Here is a 17,337-nt window from a genome sequence, read left to right as displayed (position 1 = left end):
CAGGATCATTGGGGGGGCACGTGCCCCCCCCCCCCCCGTCACCACGGACTCCGCCAGTAACCGGTGCCGTGTTAGTCCTGAGTCTTTGACTCCAGATCCCGAGTGGGTGGGTGGGGGGGGGGGGTGATGGGTGGCGCTACATCGGAGTTGATAAGCGAAAAACCGCACGCGAGGAAGGTACTAACCACACGGCGGCATGGGTCGTCACGTGATACGTGCTCTCTCGTTTCTCAGTTACAAAGTGGAGTCGGCAGCCCTCCAATAGCCGGCTCACGTCGCTGCTGGCGGAAGGGCCTCCGACGAGATGGAGCTCTCGGGGGAAGTTGGTTTTCTGTTCGACTGAAGATGATAAAAAATTAAAGTTTATTTTATTTTACCCCCTGAGCTGCACAGCTCTTTTTCAGAAGCGACCTGGCCACAAATGATAGGTCAAGAAAGTGGTTTGCCATCGCGCGGACATTAATTAGCAACCAAATGCTCTAAACGCGTGATGTTGACTCTAAATGTGGAGGGGAAAACTGCATGACCACGGGGGAGAAAGACGCGCAGACTCCACATTTACAGCAGGCGTCAGAGTCGGGTTCGAACCCACGCCCTCCTGTTTACCAGGCGAGGTATTTCACGTCTCCCCACCGTGGCCCACACTTTACCCCACCACACGCCATCTGCCAATCGATAGAGTCGGCGGGGGTAGGGATTTAAGAAAATTATCACCGGGGGATAGAATCGAACCGGTGACCTCTGGATTGTAAGTCCATTGTTGCTAAACATTACGCCTGCAGAGCTCGTTTCGTTTCAGAGTAAACTAAAAATGTTTTAATGTTCAACATGTACATTCAGGATTTGCAGGCAAATCGGTAACCGGTTTCCAACCACCCCGCCCCCTATTCCTCCATGCGATGAGCGCGAATGCGACGTGAACACCCCGTCGTATCCACTAAAGCACGCTGCGTAAACACGATAATTGTGGCACACACGAACCCCCACGCTGCACGGGTGAAGAATTCAACAGCTCTCACTCGCACCGCGGGACTTCGCTATCTCATCTAAGATTACACAGCTATGGCTCCGTGCAAGGGATTCAAAGCTCTGTCAATGTCACCCCGTGGTTGATCATTAACCAACCACCACCGTCACCACCATCACCGCCACCACACACCACCCACGCCCACGGCACACCGAGTGAATGTTCCCCACGGTTAGATCCGACTGCAGTTGTTTAACCGACCGCGAGCATTCTGCTTCCCCAGGTGGCAGTAACAGCAGGTGTAGGCGTCCATGTCGGGCGTCATGGGCAGACACGGTGCAGGCGAAGGTCACGGGGAGGGCTCTTTCGTCGCGTGAATGCTCCTCGTCTCCCCGCTGAGACGGCACTCGGGCGCCGTCTGTGTCTCTCGAAGAAGAAGACGACGTTGAGAGAGAAGCGTCTGAAGAGACATTGTCCACAGAGCTGCCCGGCGGTGGGTGGGTGTGGTGGTTGGTGGTGGTGGCCAGGACGCCATGAAGCGGATGGTGGTGGTGGTGGTTTGCTTGCTGCTGGCTGCCGCTACCTCTCTGCAGGCAAGGGGCCCCCCTCCGTCTCATCCTCCGTCTCATTCTCCGCCTCTTCCCTGGACCCCTGAGCGATGGAGCAGCACAACCCCTCAAAAGCAGAACGGTATCCCTTCTCTGCCCCACCCCCTGTCCCCCGTGACCCCCCCGTGACCCCCCCTCCGTGACCCCCCCCGTGACCTCACCCCGTGAGCCCCCCCGTGACCCCCCCCCCGTGACCCCACCCCCGTGACCCACCCCGTGACCCCCCCCCCCCCGTGACTCCACCCCGTGACCCCCCCTCCCCCACTCCTGTCTGCCCCCCCCCCGTCCACCCCTCAACACGACGCCATCAACGTGATGAGCCGGGCTGTGGAGCCGCACGCGGCTCTTTCAGACTCAGGAGTCCCCAACCAGAGGTCGCAAACGGGTTTTGATTCCTTACCCGTACCCGGCCGCACCAGGGTAGCAAACGGGTACCCGTACCCTACCCGGTTACCCGTACCCGGCCAGGTATCGGGTAGGGTATCGGGTACCCGATTGCGACCTCTGGGATGAAGCCATGTTGCAGACGCGGGTGGGTTGATTCTAGGAACTTGAATTGTGAGAAGAGACAAGACGTTGGGAAATGAGTGACAAACGGTGACTCACCAGTGGCTCACGGCCGCACCAGGGTCATAAACGGGTACCCGTACCCGGGTACTGGTAGCCGGGTATCGGGTAGGGTACGGGTATCGGGTACCCGGTTGCGACCTCTGTCCCCAACCCCCGGGCCACGGACCGGTACCGGCCCGTGGCCTGTTAGGAACCGGGCCGCACAGCAGGAGGAGGTGAGAGCGGTGAGTCCGCGCGTGGAACCCGCCCCCATTGTTTTATTATTATATGTTCTTAGGTTTTTTCGGTAAAGTCACGTAGGTAAAAACATTAAAAGGTAAAATAAATAAAGATCGACGTTTCGGAGGCAACACAAGCTTCCGTCTTCAGGTGGTACAAACGGAGTGGTAGCTCCTGCAATCTCTCATTTACTTGATACAGCTGTCGTGGCTGTAACGGTACCACCTGAAGACGGAAGCTTGTGTTGCCTCCGAAACGTCGTGATTTTTATTTTATTTTACTTTTTAATGTTTTTACCTACGTGACTTTACCGAAAAAACCTAAGAATATGAATCATTGCAGTCACGAAAGCTTCAAATCTGTTTTATTATTTACAACTGCCGTCCGCGCCTCTTTCCCGCACTGGGCACTTGTCTAAGTCAGTGTTAGTAAGCCCACAAGCTGCTAAGCCCTAGTAGCCACAATGAGTACAAAACAAACGTCGCTGGAGAGCTTCTTTGAAAAGGGGGAAAGACCCAATGATGACCCTCCCCCCCCCACCCCCTGGATCGTGAAAAAAATGTCTTCCACGAAACTGCTGCTTGAAGTGACTGCTTCGTGACGTTCTTTATGAAGGAGTCGCCGTCTCGTATTCACCACCACAATGCATTGCGGCTCTTGTTCATATTGTGGTGTTTCTTTTAATTATCAATTAGGAACAAAATCATTGCCTCCATAAATGACGTCACGCGAGTTTGACCGATTTTTGACCTCCCCCTCCCCCCCCTGGTCACACGGCGTCACAAAAAGTCACACCCCCCTCAAATATGACGTCACAAAGCTTTGCCCCTTCCCCCCAAAACCATATTTCCATTTTGAAAATAAAACATGCTTCAAATCGCTTTAAACTATTGTCATTGTAGTGCGTATTTAATGTGGCGCTGCACTCTTGATGTTGTAGGAGAAACACGTCTTAAAAAGGAGGCGTTGGAAAGCTGAAATTTAGCATAAAATTCACTTGAAAATATTCAACGTCTAACTAAAACTGCAGATGTTCAGAATATTATATTGAAACTCTCTTATAATTATAAAATATTAAAAGTAATTATATCTATATATAAAAAAATACTTTAAACTTTGTAGTAGAACGAAGCAAAATGGAGAGTACAATTATACCAATCACATATTCATTTCACAGAATGAAAAGACCTGGTAGAATCATTAGAATCAAAATGTTTAATAACAATCATTCAAAAAATGTACAAAATTCATGCTTCTCCATTCTTCCATGGAGAAGCAAAATGCTCCTTCAGAGAATAAATGAAAGGTGACCTTAGTAATTTTGAATAATCAAATAGTTAATAATGAAAATTAATCAAAATTAGTGTTGTTATAACAATTCTATTTAAGTAATATTTATTTAAAGTTGCGCATTTTGGCCTCCCCCGTAGTCGGCTACCGCAGGCCTCGTCTGTCTCCTGGCGCTTCTCCTTTGTCAACACCCTTTCCCGTCGATCTTCCTCTTTCATTTTCTCAATTCGTAGCGAAAGGATCTGGTAGCCCGCATCAACTGAAAAACCAGGGCCAAGTTTTCCCCAAATTGTGTACCGTTTTTTACTACCACTTTTCCGTCATTAAGGAGCTTGCCGTTGTATCGTACTGTATATAACTTGGCTGTTATTGGAGATACAATGCTGTATCATATCTCTGAGAGGCTGATTTCGGGTTCCATACTGCCTGGTCATGTACATTGAAATAGTTCATTTTTTATCGATAATCGATTTTTTTCCCCTTTTGACAATTTTTTCAAACATCGTGGTAACCGCTTTTTTGCTTTAGCGTCACAACTCTTCAGAAACTGCCTGCAAAAACGAATTGTCCAAACATCGATTAAAATTTTCGATCGAGCATACCGCCCTCCGCCAAGACCTCCAGATAATAATAGTTTAAAAAAACATCTTCAACCCAAGTTTTGAGAGTCTTAACTATAGCATATATAAACTGGATTATAGCCGTGCCAGAATTCAGCTGCAATAATAGTGTAACAGCCTTTTGTTAACCCACCGCTGTATGAACGCTTCTCATCTACGCTGGTCTAATTCGGATTGATGTAGGGAGACGGTCGAGGAGGCCCTTCCAGAACATCAGAATTAACGTCCATTAGACGTTAATTCTGGCCTCCATAACGTACCAGATTGCCGTAAAAAAAGTTTGCTGTCATTACAGTGGACAGGCCAGCAGCAAGGGAGTTGACGAGTATTCTTGCCAACGTCAACCATCTCAATGCCTAATTTGAAGCTTTCGTGACTGCAAGGATTCATATTCTTAGGGTTTTTTCGGTAAAGTCACGTAGGTACATCAGCCGTACCTTAACAACTCTTGGAACCTCCGAGTTCAACCAGTCTGCACAATAAAAGCTCATTCCTAACAGCGTGCTTCAGCCGCAACGAACCTCACAATAATAATATCCAGGGCCTACCTTGGCTCCTCGCACCCTCAACCAGTATATATATGTAGGGGTGTTAAAGAGAGGGCCCGTTATGCATGGCAGTTTATGGGAAACAAACACAGTGGGCGGGGCTACGTGTGTGCACGGGGAGATGCCCTCTGCGACGTCCGAGCCAGACACCCTGGGGGGGGCTGGTTCGGCGTTATGATCCCCCGGGGCCCCACCCCTCAAGGAGGGGTTGGGTATAAAAGGGGACGTTATAGGGGCTCGAGGCAGTTATGTTAAAAGCTAACCAGAGAAGACTGAAGACGTCTTAGACAGAGCCCTGGACTCCCCTCGTTCGATGTCCTTATCAGGGCCGAACAGGACTGAGCCAGCGGCGTGGTCCCGAGAGCCAGAGCCGGTGCTCTTGTAAGAGCTGGTCTGGGACTCCGGGTACCGGGCCCGACTTACCAGTGTCGGGCCAGACAGCCTCCCCTAGCCCATTAGTGGAGGACTAAGAGGCAGGCTAGGATTAGCTAGGAAGTGTATCCTTAGCTAGTCGGGTGAGGGGGCCGATACCCCCTCCAGTGCTGTATGCCACGAACGAGTTGTGTTAAATAAATATACGTGTGCCTCAACCTCGGCGTCAAGTGTCTTCACCGGTACTTCATATACAAGGACTGTTTTCTTGGAATTTCTCTCACTTGATACAGCTATCGTGCTGTGACGGTTCCACCTGAAGACGGAAGCTTGTGTTGCCTGCGAAACGTCGTGATTTTTATTTTATTTTAGTTTTACTTTTATTAATTTTCATTTAATTTTTTACCTACGTGACTTTACCTAAAAAACCTAAGAATATGAATACACCTCAATACCCATCATCAGCCAAGACTCCGACGATGCACCTCGCCACCGACCCCCTTCTGGGGATGGCACTGTTGTCACCCATCCTAGAATCTCACTCAGATATGAAAGAATGCTGGTGAACAGTGTGGAACAATGCCGACGTCCAGAATGAACACCTCGCAAACATCGTTACACCCCCTAAACTAAACTAGTTTTATTTTACCAGGTAAGGCCCACTGAGCTATATAGCTCTTTTTCAAAAGGGACCTGGCCATAATTGATAGCTCAACGAAGTGGCTTATCATGTGGAAATTTATAGCAGCAGACCAATATTCTAAACGCATGTTTCTAGATGTGGAGGGAAAAACTGGAGAACTCAGATAAAATCCACACGGCCAAGGGGAGCGAGAATATGCAAACTCCAGAACTACAGGCGTAAGGGTCAGGATCGAAACCACAACCTCCTGCATACCAGGCGAGGTAGTTAACATCTCGCCACCACAGCGCCCTGGCTTTGACATTCCTCCTCCTCAGAGACACTGGTGGTCTAATGATCAGAACATCTGACATCTTCATAAATGGAACATGAAAGGCAAGCGGCTGTGGCTTGTTGTTGCGACCGCACCATGCTATGAAACCAGTCCCATGAGTTAGATTCCTCCCAGTCACGGTGAACATCAGTGGCAAGCGATACCCGAACCGGTCCCGGGCCTCCACTTTTACCAACTCACATTATTGATGAACGTGGTGAAGAATGGTAAAAAAAAAAACTACGACCAGCATGGCCGTGAGGAGTCTATCTGGCAGAGAATTCACAAAGTGCAGTCGTACTGTGTTATGAGCTGTGTGTCTCACTGGCATGGCCACTGTTGCGGTGGTTCTCTTGCGTTGACGCCCTTGCCTCGTGGAAGGCCACTCTTCGATCTCACATTAACATCATGCTAATCTCTCACATTAACATAGCCACTTCCGTGCCCTCGTCGAGGAGGCCGCTCTCCTATCTTACATTTACATGCTAATTTCTCACATTAACATCACTAGCCCCGCCCACATCTTTATGACCCTTGGGCTACACCCATTTCAAACCTTTTAGAACAGTCTGCCTCAGCAGCAGACCATGCTTTCTCACCTGATGATGGACGCTTGTGTTGCGCCAGAAACGTCGTGATTTATCTTCTTTTATACCTACGTGACTTTACCGAAAGAACCAAAGAGTATGCAGTCGTACGTTATTGTGTTAGTTTTATCCTCATTGTTAAATATATGAACAAAAATTGGAACACCTCATTGCTGCACGTAACATTTTTAGAGAGCATTGGGGGCTCGACACCCCCCTCGGAGGAAGAGGAGGAGCATCGAGGCGGTGAGTTTGAAGACCTCGTGACCTGCTGCAACCTCTCCCCACAACAAGACCATCATCCATCCTTGAGCTACAACACGACCAACTGTGGTAAGCCTAGAGTGAGCCTGTGGTAACCCTATAGACTGTATAAAGGTTTTTTTTTTACACAACCCACGGCATACTGTGATTGCATAATTTCAGCATGGGTTAAACACAAGCAAACTGTAAAAATATATATATATTCAGGGCCTACCTTGGCTCCTCCCACCCTCAACCAGTATATATACAAGGACTGTTTCCTTGGAATTTCTCTCTCTTGATACAGCTATCGTGCTGTGACGGTTCCACCTGAAGACGGAAGATTGTGTTGCCTCCAAAACATCGTGATTTTTTTTTACTTTTATTAATTTAAATGTTTTACCTACGTGACTTTACCGAAAAAACCTAAGAATATGAAACTGTAGAACGGCTTTGACATTCAATGTCTCGTCAGCAGCCAAGCTCGTTTGAAGCAGTGCCAGTGAACTGCCAGGTGTGAACTCGAGTCGGCTTAAGCTGGACGTCCCATGAAGCCTGGGGTTCGGCAAGGATACACACAGGGCGGTAGTGTAGTGGTTCGCCTGCTGCGCTCCGAACCCGGTGACCCAAGTGTGATTCCCGCTCGTGGTCCACGCCAGTGACGATTATCCGAACTGATGCTGGGCCTTCTCCTAGGTCAGGGGTCGGCAACCAAAAATAAGAAGAGCCATTTTTTTTCTTCGAATTCGTAAAAAAAGAATGTTATGTATTGAAAGCCGCAATGCACCGTGTGGTGGATACGAGATGGTGATCGTCAATAAATAATGTTACGAAGCTGTCCATACAGAGCCGCATGCGACTCCAGAGCCACCGGTTGTCGACCTCTGCCCTAGGTCGACTCAGCCTCAAAATGAGTACCCAGTGCGGTGTGTAAACATCGCCACCATGGAGACAAAGGTGACCAGGCATGGTGCTGGCCACCCACCCCCTCGTGTGCCGAGCCGGCCTTCATAGATGCTCGCCACGGTGGCGAGCATCTATGAAGGCCGGCGCCATAGTGGCGAGATTTTAACTACCTTACGTGGTATAAAGAAGGTCGTGGGATCGATCCCAACCCTAACATCTGTATATTTGGAGTTTGCATGTTCCCTCTCCCCGTGGTCACGTGGATTTGTCTCTGGGATTTTCTCTCCACATTTAGGATCAACATCACGCTGCTATAAATTTCCACATGATGAGCCACTTTGTTGAGCTATCATTTGTGGCCAGGTCGCTTCTGAAAAAAAGAGCTATATAGCTCAGTGGGCATTGCCTGGTAAAATAAAAAAGTCATAAAAATAGTACTTGTCCCAACAGTCTGCCAAGGAAGTTCCTCTGATTCAAGAGCCGAATGGCTCACAGGGCTATACCTAATACATGAACTCGAACTTGAAGGCTACACGGGGGAATCTTAACCTGCGTCTCTGCGTGATTGTGTTCCGTGTCCCCTTTTAAGCGCTGGAGTGCAGCCTGGAGGATTCGCGTGGGTGGTGCGGCTGGGAAGGGGGCCAGTCCAAGGAGAGCTTCGCCTGGACCAGGGAGACGTGGGACCAGCTCGGCCCCCGCGTGCGCAACATGAGCCCTCTGCTGGACCACACCACCAACTCGAGCGCAGGTGGAGTCACGCAGAGGAGGGGCGGCTCGCCGCCAACGCTCGGAGGAATTCCCTCTGATCCCCCGGCCCTTTTACCTACCCGCAAGTCCAGTTATCTTCGACCCCAGTCGATCCCCCACCAATCCTCCCCCCCACCCCGCCGCCACCCGCCACCATGCAAATGTTCCCCGACCCTGACCTGGCAGCTGTGCCCCCTGCGCAGGTGCACCGCCTGTGCACTTTGTGATAGCCATGCCATCGGATCTGCCGATGGAATTCTTCCCATTGTCCGCGGGGTGATAGGGAATGTCTTGAGAGGGGGGGGGAGCGCTCTGCCACTCGTGAGGAATTTGTCCTGTTACCCCGTGCTTGTCTGTGGGTAGCCACGTTTATCCCTGCGTAACCGCGTGGAATGTCGTCAGGGGTGAATCGATACACCTTCAACTTATACAAGTGTAGGGACTTCGGTACGAGATGTGTAACAATTCCTAGGATTTGACTCCTACTATCAAAGATTTTAATGCCAGTTCGCTGCGCAAATATATATGCAACAACTTCACTTAAGATCTACCCTGTTTCTGTTCAATCACTATCGTTATGTCACAATTCCCCAAGTTAACCGCTGTGGTGGTAACAGCGCCTCCATTGTCACCGTTGTTAACGGTGTTGTTGTTGTTGAAGTATCACATTTTTGTTGTCGAGTGAAACTAGGCCAGCGAGTGTCATTGGAGAAAGTCGTCGCGAGAAATCCATATCCGCTTGCAGTTCGCTCCCGTTACATCCGGGCAAACACACGGCCCTAATTGACTTTACACGCAACGCAAACCAGACAGAAGCAACCGATTCTCGCGGGCACCGACAACGCCGCGCGCCCGCGCCGCGCCGTCATGTGCCGGGAACCGATTGTAACCGACCGATAAATGCGTCACCTCTCGCCAAATAATAATAATAACAATAACACCCTCATCGTAAAAGCTCAATGCTTGGGCTCGTTAGGAAATGAGCGGCAATTTGATGGCGGCGCGGAGGCCGGCACCAAGGTTCGCCGATAAGAGGCGCGGCGACGGCACGGAAGGGGGGAACGCGGCTCCTCGGTGACCTTTATACTCCGCCCCGCCACCTGACCCTGGCACGGCCAGACACTGCCGTTGAACCACATGGACCCCCCCCACACCCCCCCCCCCACCACCATTGCCCGTTATCCCCCCCACACCTTTCCCCAAGTGGTGAATGTGGCTATAGATAATAATAATAATCATGTATCTTGTTTGCTGAGACCTTGAGCTCAAACCCTGGATGCTTGTTGATCGCCTGTCTCAACGGTTGTTCAGTCTCAACCCGGCTTAGCCTCCGAGATCTGAGAATATTCTGAATGATTTTGTCATTGGCAGGATTAAATATACTGCGTCTCCAAGTGGGAATGAGATGAATATTTAATTGTGCGTATATGTTTTAATGTTTAGGTGGTCACCCCCCCCCCCCCGCCCCCATCACTAACATACACCAGGGTTACGCTCCTTTGATCTGGTGAATTTGCACTCAGAATTTCGAGGACACGATTTTTCTGAGCCATAAATGAGCACCTGGTGCCATCGCTATTTGGGGAACGAAGGCAGCCAGGCGTGGTTCTGGGCACAACACCGCCGTGCGAGACGTGCCGGCCTTCATAGGCGCTCACTCACAGCACTTGCCCCAGCAGAACGTTAAGCCTACCTGGGGCGGGGGGTGGGGGACCTTTATTTGTGTTCCCTAGGCCACATGCTGGTGGTGATCATGAACGGGACCTCCGGCAATCGGGTGGCAGAGCTCAGGAGCCCGTGTCTACACGGCGCTGGACCCGACTGCACTGTCTCCTTCTGGTATGGAGCGGAGAGAGAAACTACCCATCGCAGCGCAGGGAGAGGGAGAAGTCGGCAACACCCCACCAAACACTCTCACCACCTACCAGCACCACCCCAACAGACACTCTCACCACCAACCAGCACCACCAAACACTCTCATCACCCACCACCACCACCCCAACAAACACTCCCACCACCCACCACGCCAACAAACACTCTCACCACCAACCAGCACCACCAAATACTCTCACCACCACCACGCCAACAAACACTCTTACCACCCACCACCACCACTCACCGTCACCACTCCACCAAACACTCCCACCACCCACCGCCACCACCCCACTGTCGTTATATTAGAATCGCAATCGCACTGCGTGCACTTCCCGAGGACGCCCTGCAGCTGCTCGCTGACCATGCCGCTGCATGCCCTTCCAGGTATTACAGGCACGGGCCCTTTGTAGGCCCCATGGAGCTGTGGCTGAGCGAGGACAAGAGCGAGACATTGCTGTGGTACGAGCCGTATGAGCAGCCTGGCAGCTGGCTCCACGCACAGGTACGGTCTCTCCTCCGTGGCATGGTCGTCATCATCATTGTCATCGTTTTCATCACCGTAGTCATCATTGTTATCATCATTCTGATCAGCAGCAGCATCATTTTCGCTTTCATCATCGCCATTGTCATCATCATTCTCGTCATCGTCAGTGTCATCGCTGTCATCAGAGTGAGCCGCCCCGCACATCCGATTTAGCACCGTTGTGGCTACGTATGGTGTGAAAGAAGTTCAGCATACACACAGCAGCATCACACCACCGGTAGTACAGTCTGTTCTCATACTGTGCAGTAGCTGCGTTGCCGAAAAACGCCGCGTTATGGAAAAATCGCGTTATAATAAATGATATATCATAAAACACAGTCCGCGATAATACACAAGATGTGTATGCAAGCTGAACAAAGACTGAGGTGCGTGGGTCGCATCTCGATGCATCCAGAAGCATCCCAATGCCTTGTGTGATGCTAAGCCGTGGCAGCCATACAACTATGTATTTCTTCTCGCTCGACATAGTTCCTTTCGCTCAATCGCGTTATATCCAATTCACATTCCGCATTCTATAAACAAAAATGCGTTCCCTAATACATTAATCACCTTACATCCAGTTCGCATTATAGGAGTACATAGTTTATTTTGGGGTAGTGGAGCAAAGTGGTGGGGCAGGGGGTTGGGGTGCACTTTGTCCCCCTCCAGCTGAACCTCCACTGACTTCCCGCTGCCTCTCCCTCTCCTCCCTCCCCTCCCCTCCGTCAGGTGTGGCTGGGCCGGCGGGCCGGGCCCTTCCGCGTGTCCCTGCGCAAGTTGGAACTCGGGAGGTACGTGGGCGCCACGGCCGTGGACGACCTGGCGCTCGTGGGGTGCGCCCTGCCACCGCCCAAGGCCGAGTGCCCCGCGACGGAGCCGCCGGCGTTCCACTGCTCGCGGAGCGGCGCCTGCGTCGACGCGCGCCTGCGCTGTGACCTCACCGACCACTGCGGTGACGGCTCCGACGAGGAGGACTGCGGTGAGGGGCGGGCGGGCGGGCGGACGTCACCCGGAGCGTGTCCGCTGCTTCGTCCCTCTGTGGCGGCACTTGCAGGAAAATGCACGCGCGCGGAGATCGGCCCGCGGAAGTAGACGTGGCGGAACTGCTTCCGAGGGCCCTTCGAGTGATCTCTCTTATAAACGAATTTTTTTTTTTTTACCAGGTAAGGCCCCCTGAGCTCTGCGGCTCTTTTGCAGAAGTGACCTGGCCATTACATTTGATAGCTTAATGAAGTGGCTTATCACGTGACAATTTAGAGCAGCCAAATACTCTCAAACAATGTTCTCTAATCTTCATGGGGGGGGGGGGGCGGGGCACTTTCACTGATAAGACATCAGTGTGAGGGCCACTACACCGCCTGCAAGACAAACTAGTGCAATCATTAATGCAAGTATGCAAAGTTTTAGAAGCACATCTGAATGCGTGCGATGCAGTAACCGTTATTGTTCGATGGCTCGCCAAAAGCTGCTGCTGTGAGGATGACCGGAGTTCGTTTGATGGCTTATGCTCCTTGACAAGAGGTTCATGTTCATTGACAGATGATCATAATGACAGCGAGGATTATGATGATTACAGCGATTATGATGGTGATGACGACGGTGATGATGATGATGACAGTGATGATGATGATGACAGTGGTAATGATGATGGTGATGATGGTGATGGTGATGATGACGGTGGTGATGACGGTGATGACGATGATGATGACGACGACGATGATGACGGTGATGATGACGGTATCGATAATGATGGTGATGACGGCGGTGATGACGGCGGTGATGATGGCGATGATGACGGTGATGATGACAGTGATGATGACAGTGATGATGATGATGACAGTAATGACGATGGTGATGGTGGTGATAATGATGACGGTGATGATGATGACGGTGATGATGATGACGCTGATGATGATGACGGTGGTGATGACGATGATGGTGACGACGACGATGATGACGGCGATGATGACGGTAGGCGATAATGATGGTGATGACGGCGGTGATGATGATGATGACGGTGATGATGACAGTGATGATGATGGTGATGATGATGACGGTGATGATGATGACGCTGATGATGATGACGGTGGTGATGACGATGATGGTGACGACGACGATGATGACGGTGATGATGGCGGTGGCGATAATGATGGTGATGATGACGGTGATGATGACGATGATGACGGCGATGATGGCGGTGGCGATAATGATGGTGATGACGGCGGTAATGATGACGACGATGACGACGATGACGACGACGGTGATGATGGCTCGCGTGCAGATCGGACGCAGCAGTGCGACTTCGAGTCGGGCCTGTGCGACTGGCAGCAGGCGGGCGACGACGAGGACGACTTCGACTGGACGCTGCAGCGCGGCCCCTCGAGCACACCGCTCACGGGGCCCTACACGGACCACACGCTCGGCACCGGCGCCGGCACCTACCTCTACATCGAGGCCTCTGAGCCCCAGGTGCGCGCTCCGAAGCCGTGGGGGGGGCGAGCGGCAGACTCGCCACGGACTGCTCTTGCGCGCTATTGTTTGTAGACATTCCTAATCCACATGAATGTGAAAGCGACTGTCTTCTTTTTCGATTTAAAGCTTTCGTGACTGCAGGGATTCATCTTCTTGGTTCTTGCGGTAAAGTCACGTAGAATGGAAATAATAAAATAATAAAATAATAAAACATAATAAAATAATTCTCACGACGTTTCGGCCACAACGCAAGCAGCCGTCCTCAGGTGGAGAACAGGTCTGTCGAGAAGACTTTACCGAAAGAAACAAGAAGACTGTCTTCTTTTGAGGGGGAGGGGTGAATGCTGAATTATGAATATTTAATTAATTGAATATATGGGGGTTTTTTTTTGCTTACGACTCTCCTTCTGGACGTGACATCCTGCCAGCCAGCCAGTCAGCCAGTCAGCCAGCAAAACTTAAAAAAAATTATTGTATGAAGAATAGTACGGTGCGAAAGAAATTCAACGCACACGGGTACAATATTCGAAAACGTATCTGAAAGAGATGCCCCCCCCACCCTGCCCACCCCCCCCGTCTCCCCCACCACACCAGGCGTTTGGCGACCGCGCGGTGCTGATGAGCCGGGCGTTCGGGCCGGTGTCCGAGTCGGCGGGCTGCTCCCTGCGCCTGCACTACCACATGTGGGGGCGCAATGTCTACCGCCTGGCCGTCTACCGCCGCTCGCACCGCAACGGCCGCGGGCAGCTGCTGTGGACGCGCTACGGCAACCGCGGCGACCGCTGGGCGCGCGACAACGTGACGCTCGCCGCCACGCAGCCCTTCCAGGTGCGCGCGCTGTGCCACGCGCGCGTCACGGGGAGAGGGGGCAGTGGTGGGGGGGTGGGGCGGGTGATTTTTTTGTTGGTTCAATATTTTTCATCAACAGTCGCGGAGAAGCGTCCCGACTCAACCGACTTTTCTCTCTCTCCGCCTGATGAAGGCCGCTTGTGTTGCGATCGAAACGTCGTGGTTTGTTTTATTATTGAAAAAATATTTAATGATTTTTTTCTTTTCTTTTCTATCTACGTGACTTTACCCAAAGAACCAAGAATATGAATTCCTGCAGTCACGAAAGTTTTAAGTCAAAATTCAACCGAGTCGTTTATAGGGGGGTGGCAGAAAAAGGGGGTGGGGGGTTGGGGGGTGGGGGGTGGGGGGTGGGTGGAGGGGGGGCGCCACTGCCCCAACCTGGTGAGGATATCACGACGGGGGAAAGATGAAGATTTTTCATGTGGGGGGGAATGGGGGACAGGGTAGGGGAATTCATATTCTTTGGGTCTTTTGGTAAAGTCACGAAGATAGGTTCAAAGAAATTAACAAAAAAATAACAAAAATACGACATTTCGATCACAACAAAAGCGATCGTCATCCTCTTTCCTCCTGATGACGATCGCTTGGGTTGTGATCGAAACGTCGTAGTTTTTTCTTATTTTTTTGCTACTTTCTTTGAACCTATGTACGTGACTTTACCGAAAGACCCAAAGACTACGAATTCCTGCAGTCACGAAACCTCTAAGTCAATGGTAGGGGAAGTATAACCAGCCTAATGAGGGACATTTGGGGTAGTGATGTGGGTGGAAGTGGGAGAAAGGGCAAGGGTGGGTGGGGGGGAGATGCTTTGACGTTTGAGGCTGAAAAAATGCGAAGGGTGACCTGTTGGGTGCGTGGAGATCTCCGTGCTGTGTGCCGTGCGCTCGTGCTCCTACAGGGGGGAGTGGCGGTGCAGCAGTTAGCGCGCTGCGCTAAGAAACCCCGGCCACCCGAGTTCGATTCCCGCTAATGACCAATAACAGTGGCGGTTCCTGAGCCTCCCCTAGGTAGATGCAGCCTTAAATGAGCACCTGGTGCGGTTTGTAACCAATCAGCGGTCGGGCTCAGTGTTTGGCCACCCAACCCCTCATGTGTCGTGCCAACATTATGTTGAAGGTGGGGTCTTTGTGCCTTGTGTGGGTGTGTGGGTGCAGGTGCTGATTGAGGGAGTAGTTGGCGATGACTACCACAGTGACATTGCCATCGATGACCTGTCCTTCATCAACTGCCCCCTCTTCGACGGTGAGAAATGGGAGACGCACACGGCGGGCTTGATCTGCGGCAGACATGTCATGAGCATGCAGCCCTTGTTTGGCGCCTTCCGGTCTTGCAATGATAATAATAATAACCCATGTGAGACTAGGCTCTAAGGAAAGCTGTCTCGGGTGTGGACCAATCAACTTCAAGGACAGTGCATATATTGTCAGAGTTATGTTTTTTGTTTGCATTATGGCTGCAAGTATTGTGGTCTATGCAAACATGATTCCTTGTAAAAAAGGTGTCAGTTTTGTTGCCAGATAGAAGGGTAAAAAAACAATTATCATATTTTTTACTGGCAAATGAGGTTCCAATGGTGTAAACGCTTACCCCGAGCTCTCATACTCTGATGGTGCATTGTCTTTGAGTTGTGCGCCTTTTGGCGTCATCTGGTCCAACCCATGTGAGACTAGGCTCTAAGGAAAGCTGTCTCGGGTGTGGACCAATCAACTTCAAGGACAGTGCATACATTATCAGAGTTCTGTTTTTCGTTTGCATTATGGCTGCAGGTATTGTGGTCTATGCAAACATGACTCCTTGTCAAAAAAAGGTGTCCGTTTTGTTGCCAGATAGAAGGGTAATAAAACAATTACAATAATAATAATGTTTAGCGATAATTCACCAAAGCCACTTTGAATACTCGCTGTTGGATGAAGGCCTCCTCCGTCGTTGGGGTTCGTTGAGCGTGCTTCGCCCGAGCTGTCCTGCTCAGTGCGGGTTCGTGAAGGTGGGGAGTCGTTTCCGATTTCGCTCGCCACCGATGTTTAGCCGTGGCCGGGATTCAATCACGTGCCCCTCGCGTCACGGGGTAGCACGTTAACCACTGCACCGCTGATCCACTTTCCCGCGATATTTATTTTTGGTTACGAAGGCAAGCCTCACAAACAGTTGTCTAAACAGCTGACACGTTCAGCACGCCAGGGCCCCACAAGCTACGAGCATTGAGCTTCAGCGCTAGGGGCCGTCCATAAATGACGTCACGCGATTTTGGACAATTTTTTACTCCCCCCCCCCCCCCCTCGTCACACGGCGTCACAAAAAGTCAGACCCCCCGTCAAATATGACGTCACAAAGCTCTGCCCCCCACTCCGAAACCATATTTCCATTTTGAAAATAAAACATGCTTCAAATCGCTTTAAACTATTGTCATTGTAGTGCGTATTTAATGTGGCGCTGCACTCTGATGCTGTAGGAGTGTTGTTATAACAATTAGTGTTGCTATACCAATTCTATATTTATTAAAAGTTGCGCATTTTTACATGACGTCACACTTCGCAAACCCCCCCCCCTCGTCACACATCGTCACAAATGTCTGAAACCCCCCCCCCCCCCAGGTGGACGGCCCCCTATCCGCGCCCATATCATGCACAAACAAAATCGTTTTTTTGCCAAACACCCCGTTCTATCTGTAGGCGACCCTCTCTCTTTCTCTCTCTTGCGCTCACGCTCGCTCGCAGGGGAGTTGCCACTGCTCGTGACCCCGACGAACCCCGTCGCCTCGTCCACGCTGCTGCCCAACGACTGCTCCGAGGGCGAGTTCGTGTGCCGCTCGGACGCCGCCTGCCTCTCCCCGGGCGCGCGCTGCAACTTCCGCGAAGACTGCGCCGACGGCAGCGACGAGGCTCGCTGCGGTACGCGGTGGGGTGAGGGGTGGTGGGGTGGTTGGGGCGGGGGGGGCGGCGGGGGCGGGGATGGAGGGTGGGGGCGAGTGGGAGTTGGGGCGGA

At 51.4% G+C, this 17,337-nt stretch overlaps 1 protein-coding gene across 1 annotated transcript in view; it reads left to right on the top strand.

Annotated features, from left to right (window-relative positions):
* Window positions 1–1,165: 1,165 nt before the first annotated feature.
* The window catches only part of MALRD1 (MAM and LDL receptor class A domain containing 1), a 58,715-nt gene continuing 42,543 nt past the window's right edge, over window positions 1,166–17,337 (top strand). The window contains exons 1-10 of the mRNA XM_061555839.1: window positions 1,166–1,657; window positions 6,930–7,070; window positions 8,476–8,634; window positions 10,367–10,472; window positions 10,893–11,010; window positions 11,761–12,010; window positions 13,313–13,500; window positions 14,098–14,331; window positions 15,510–15,597; window positions 17,070–17,243. Coding sequence (XP_061411823.1) covers window positions 1,501–1,657; window positions 6,930–7,070; window positions 8,476–8,634; window positions 10,367–10,472; window positions 10,893–11,010; window positions 11,761–12,010; window positions 13,313–13,500; window positions 14,098–14,331; window positions 15,510–15,597; window positions 17,070–17,243 — 1,615 coding nt within the window. The 5' untranslated portion in view covers window positions 1,166–1,500. The remainder of the gene's footprint in view (window positions 1,658–6,929; window positions 7,071–8,475; window positions 8,635–10,366; window positions 10,473–10,892; window positions 11,011–11,760; window positions 12,011–13,312; window positions 13,501–14,097; window positions 14,332–15,509; window positions 15,598–17,069; window positions 17,244–17,337) is intronic.

The sequence above is a fragment of the Lethenteron reissneri genome, chromosome 21 (genome assembly GCF_015708825.2).
Source record: "Lethenteron reissneri isolate LAM-NWPU_2019-01 chromosome 21, ASM1570882v1, whole genome shotgun sequence".
NCBI classification, from domain to species: domain Eukaryota; kingdom Metazoa; phylum Chordata; class Hyperoartia; order Petromyzontiformes; family Petromyzontidae; genus Lethenteron; species Lethenteron reissneri.
Note: the sequence above shows the minus strand (reverse complement) of the source record. Positions and strands in the feature narration are given on the sequence as shown.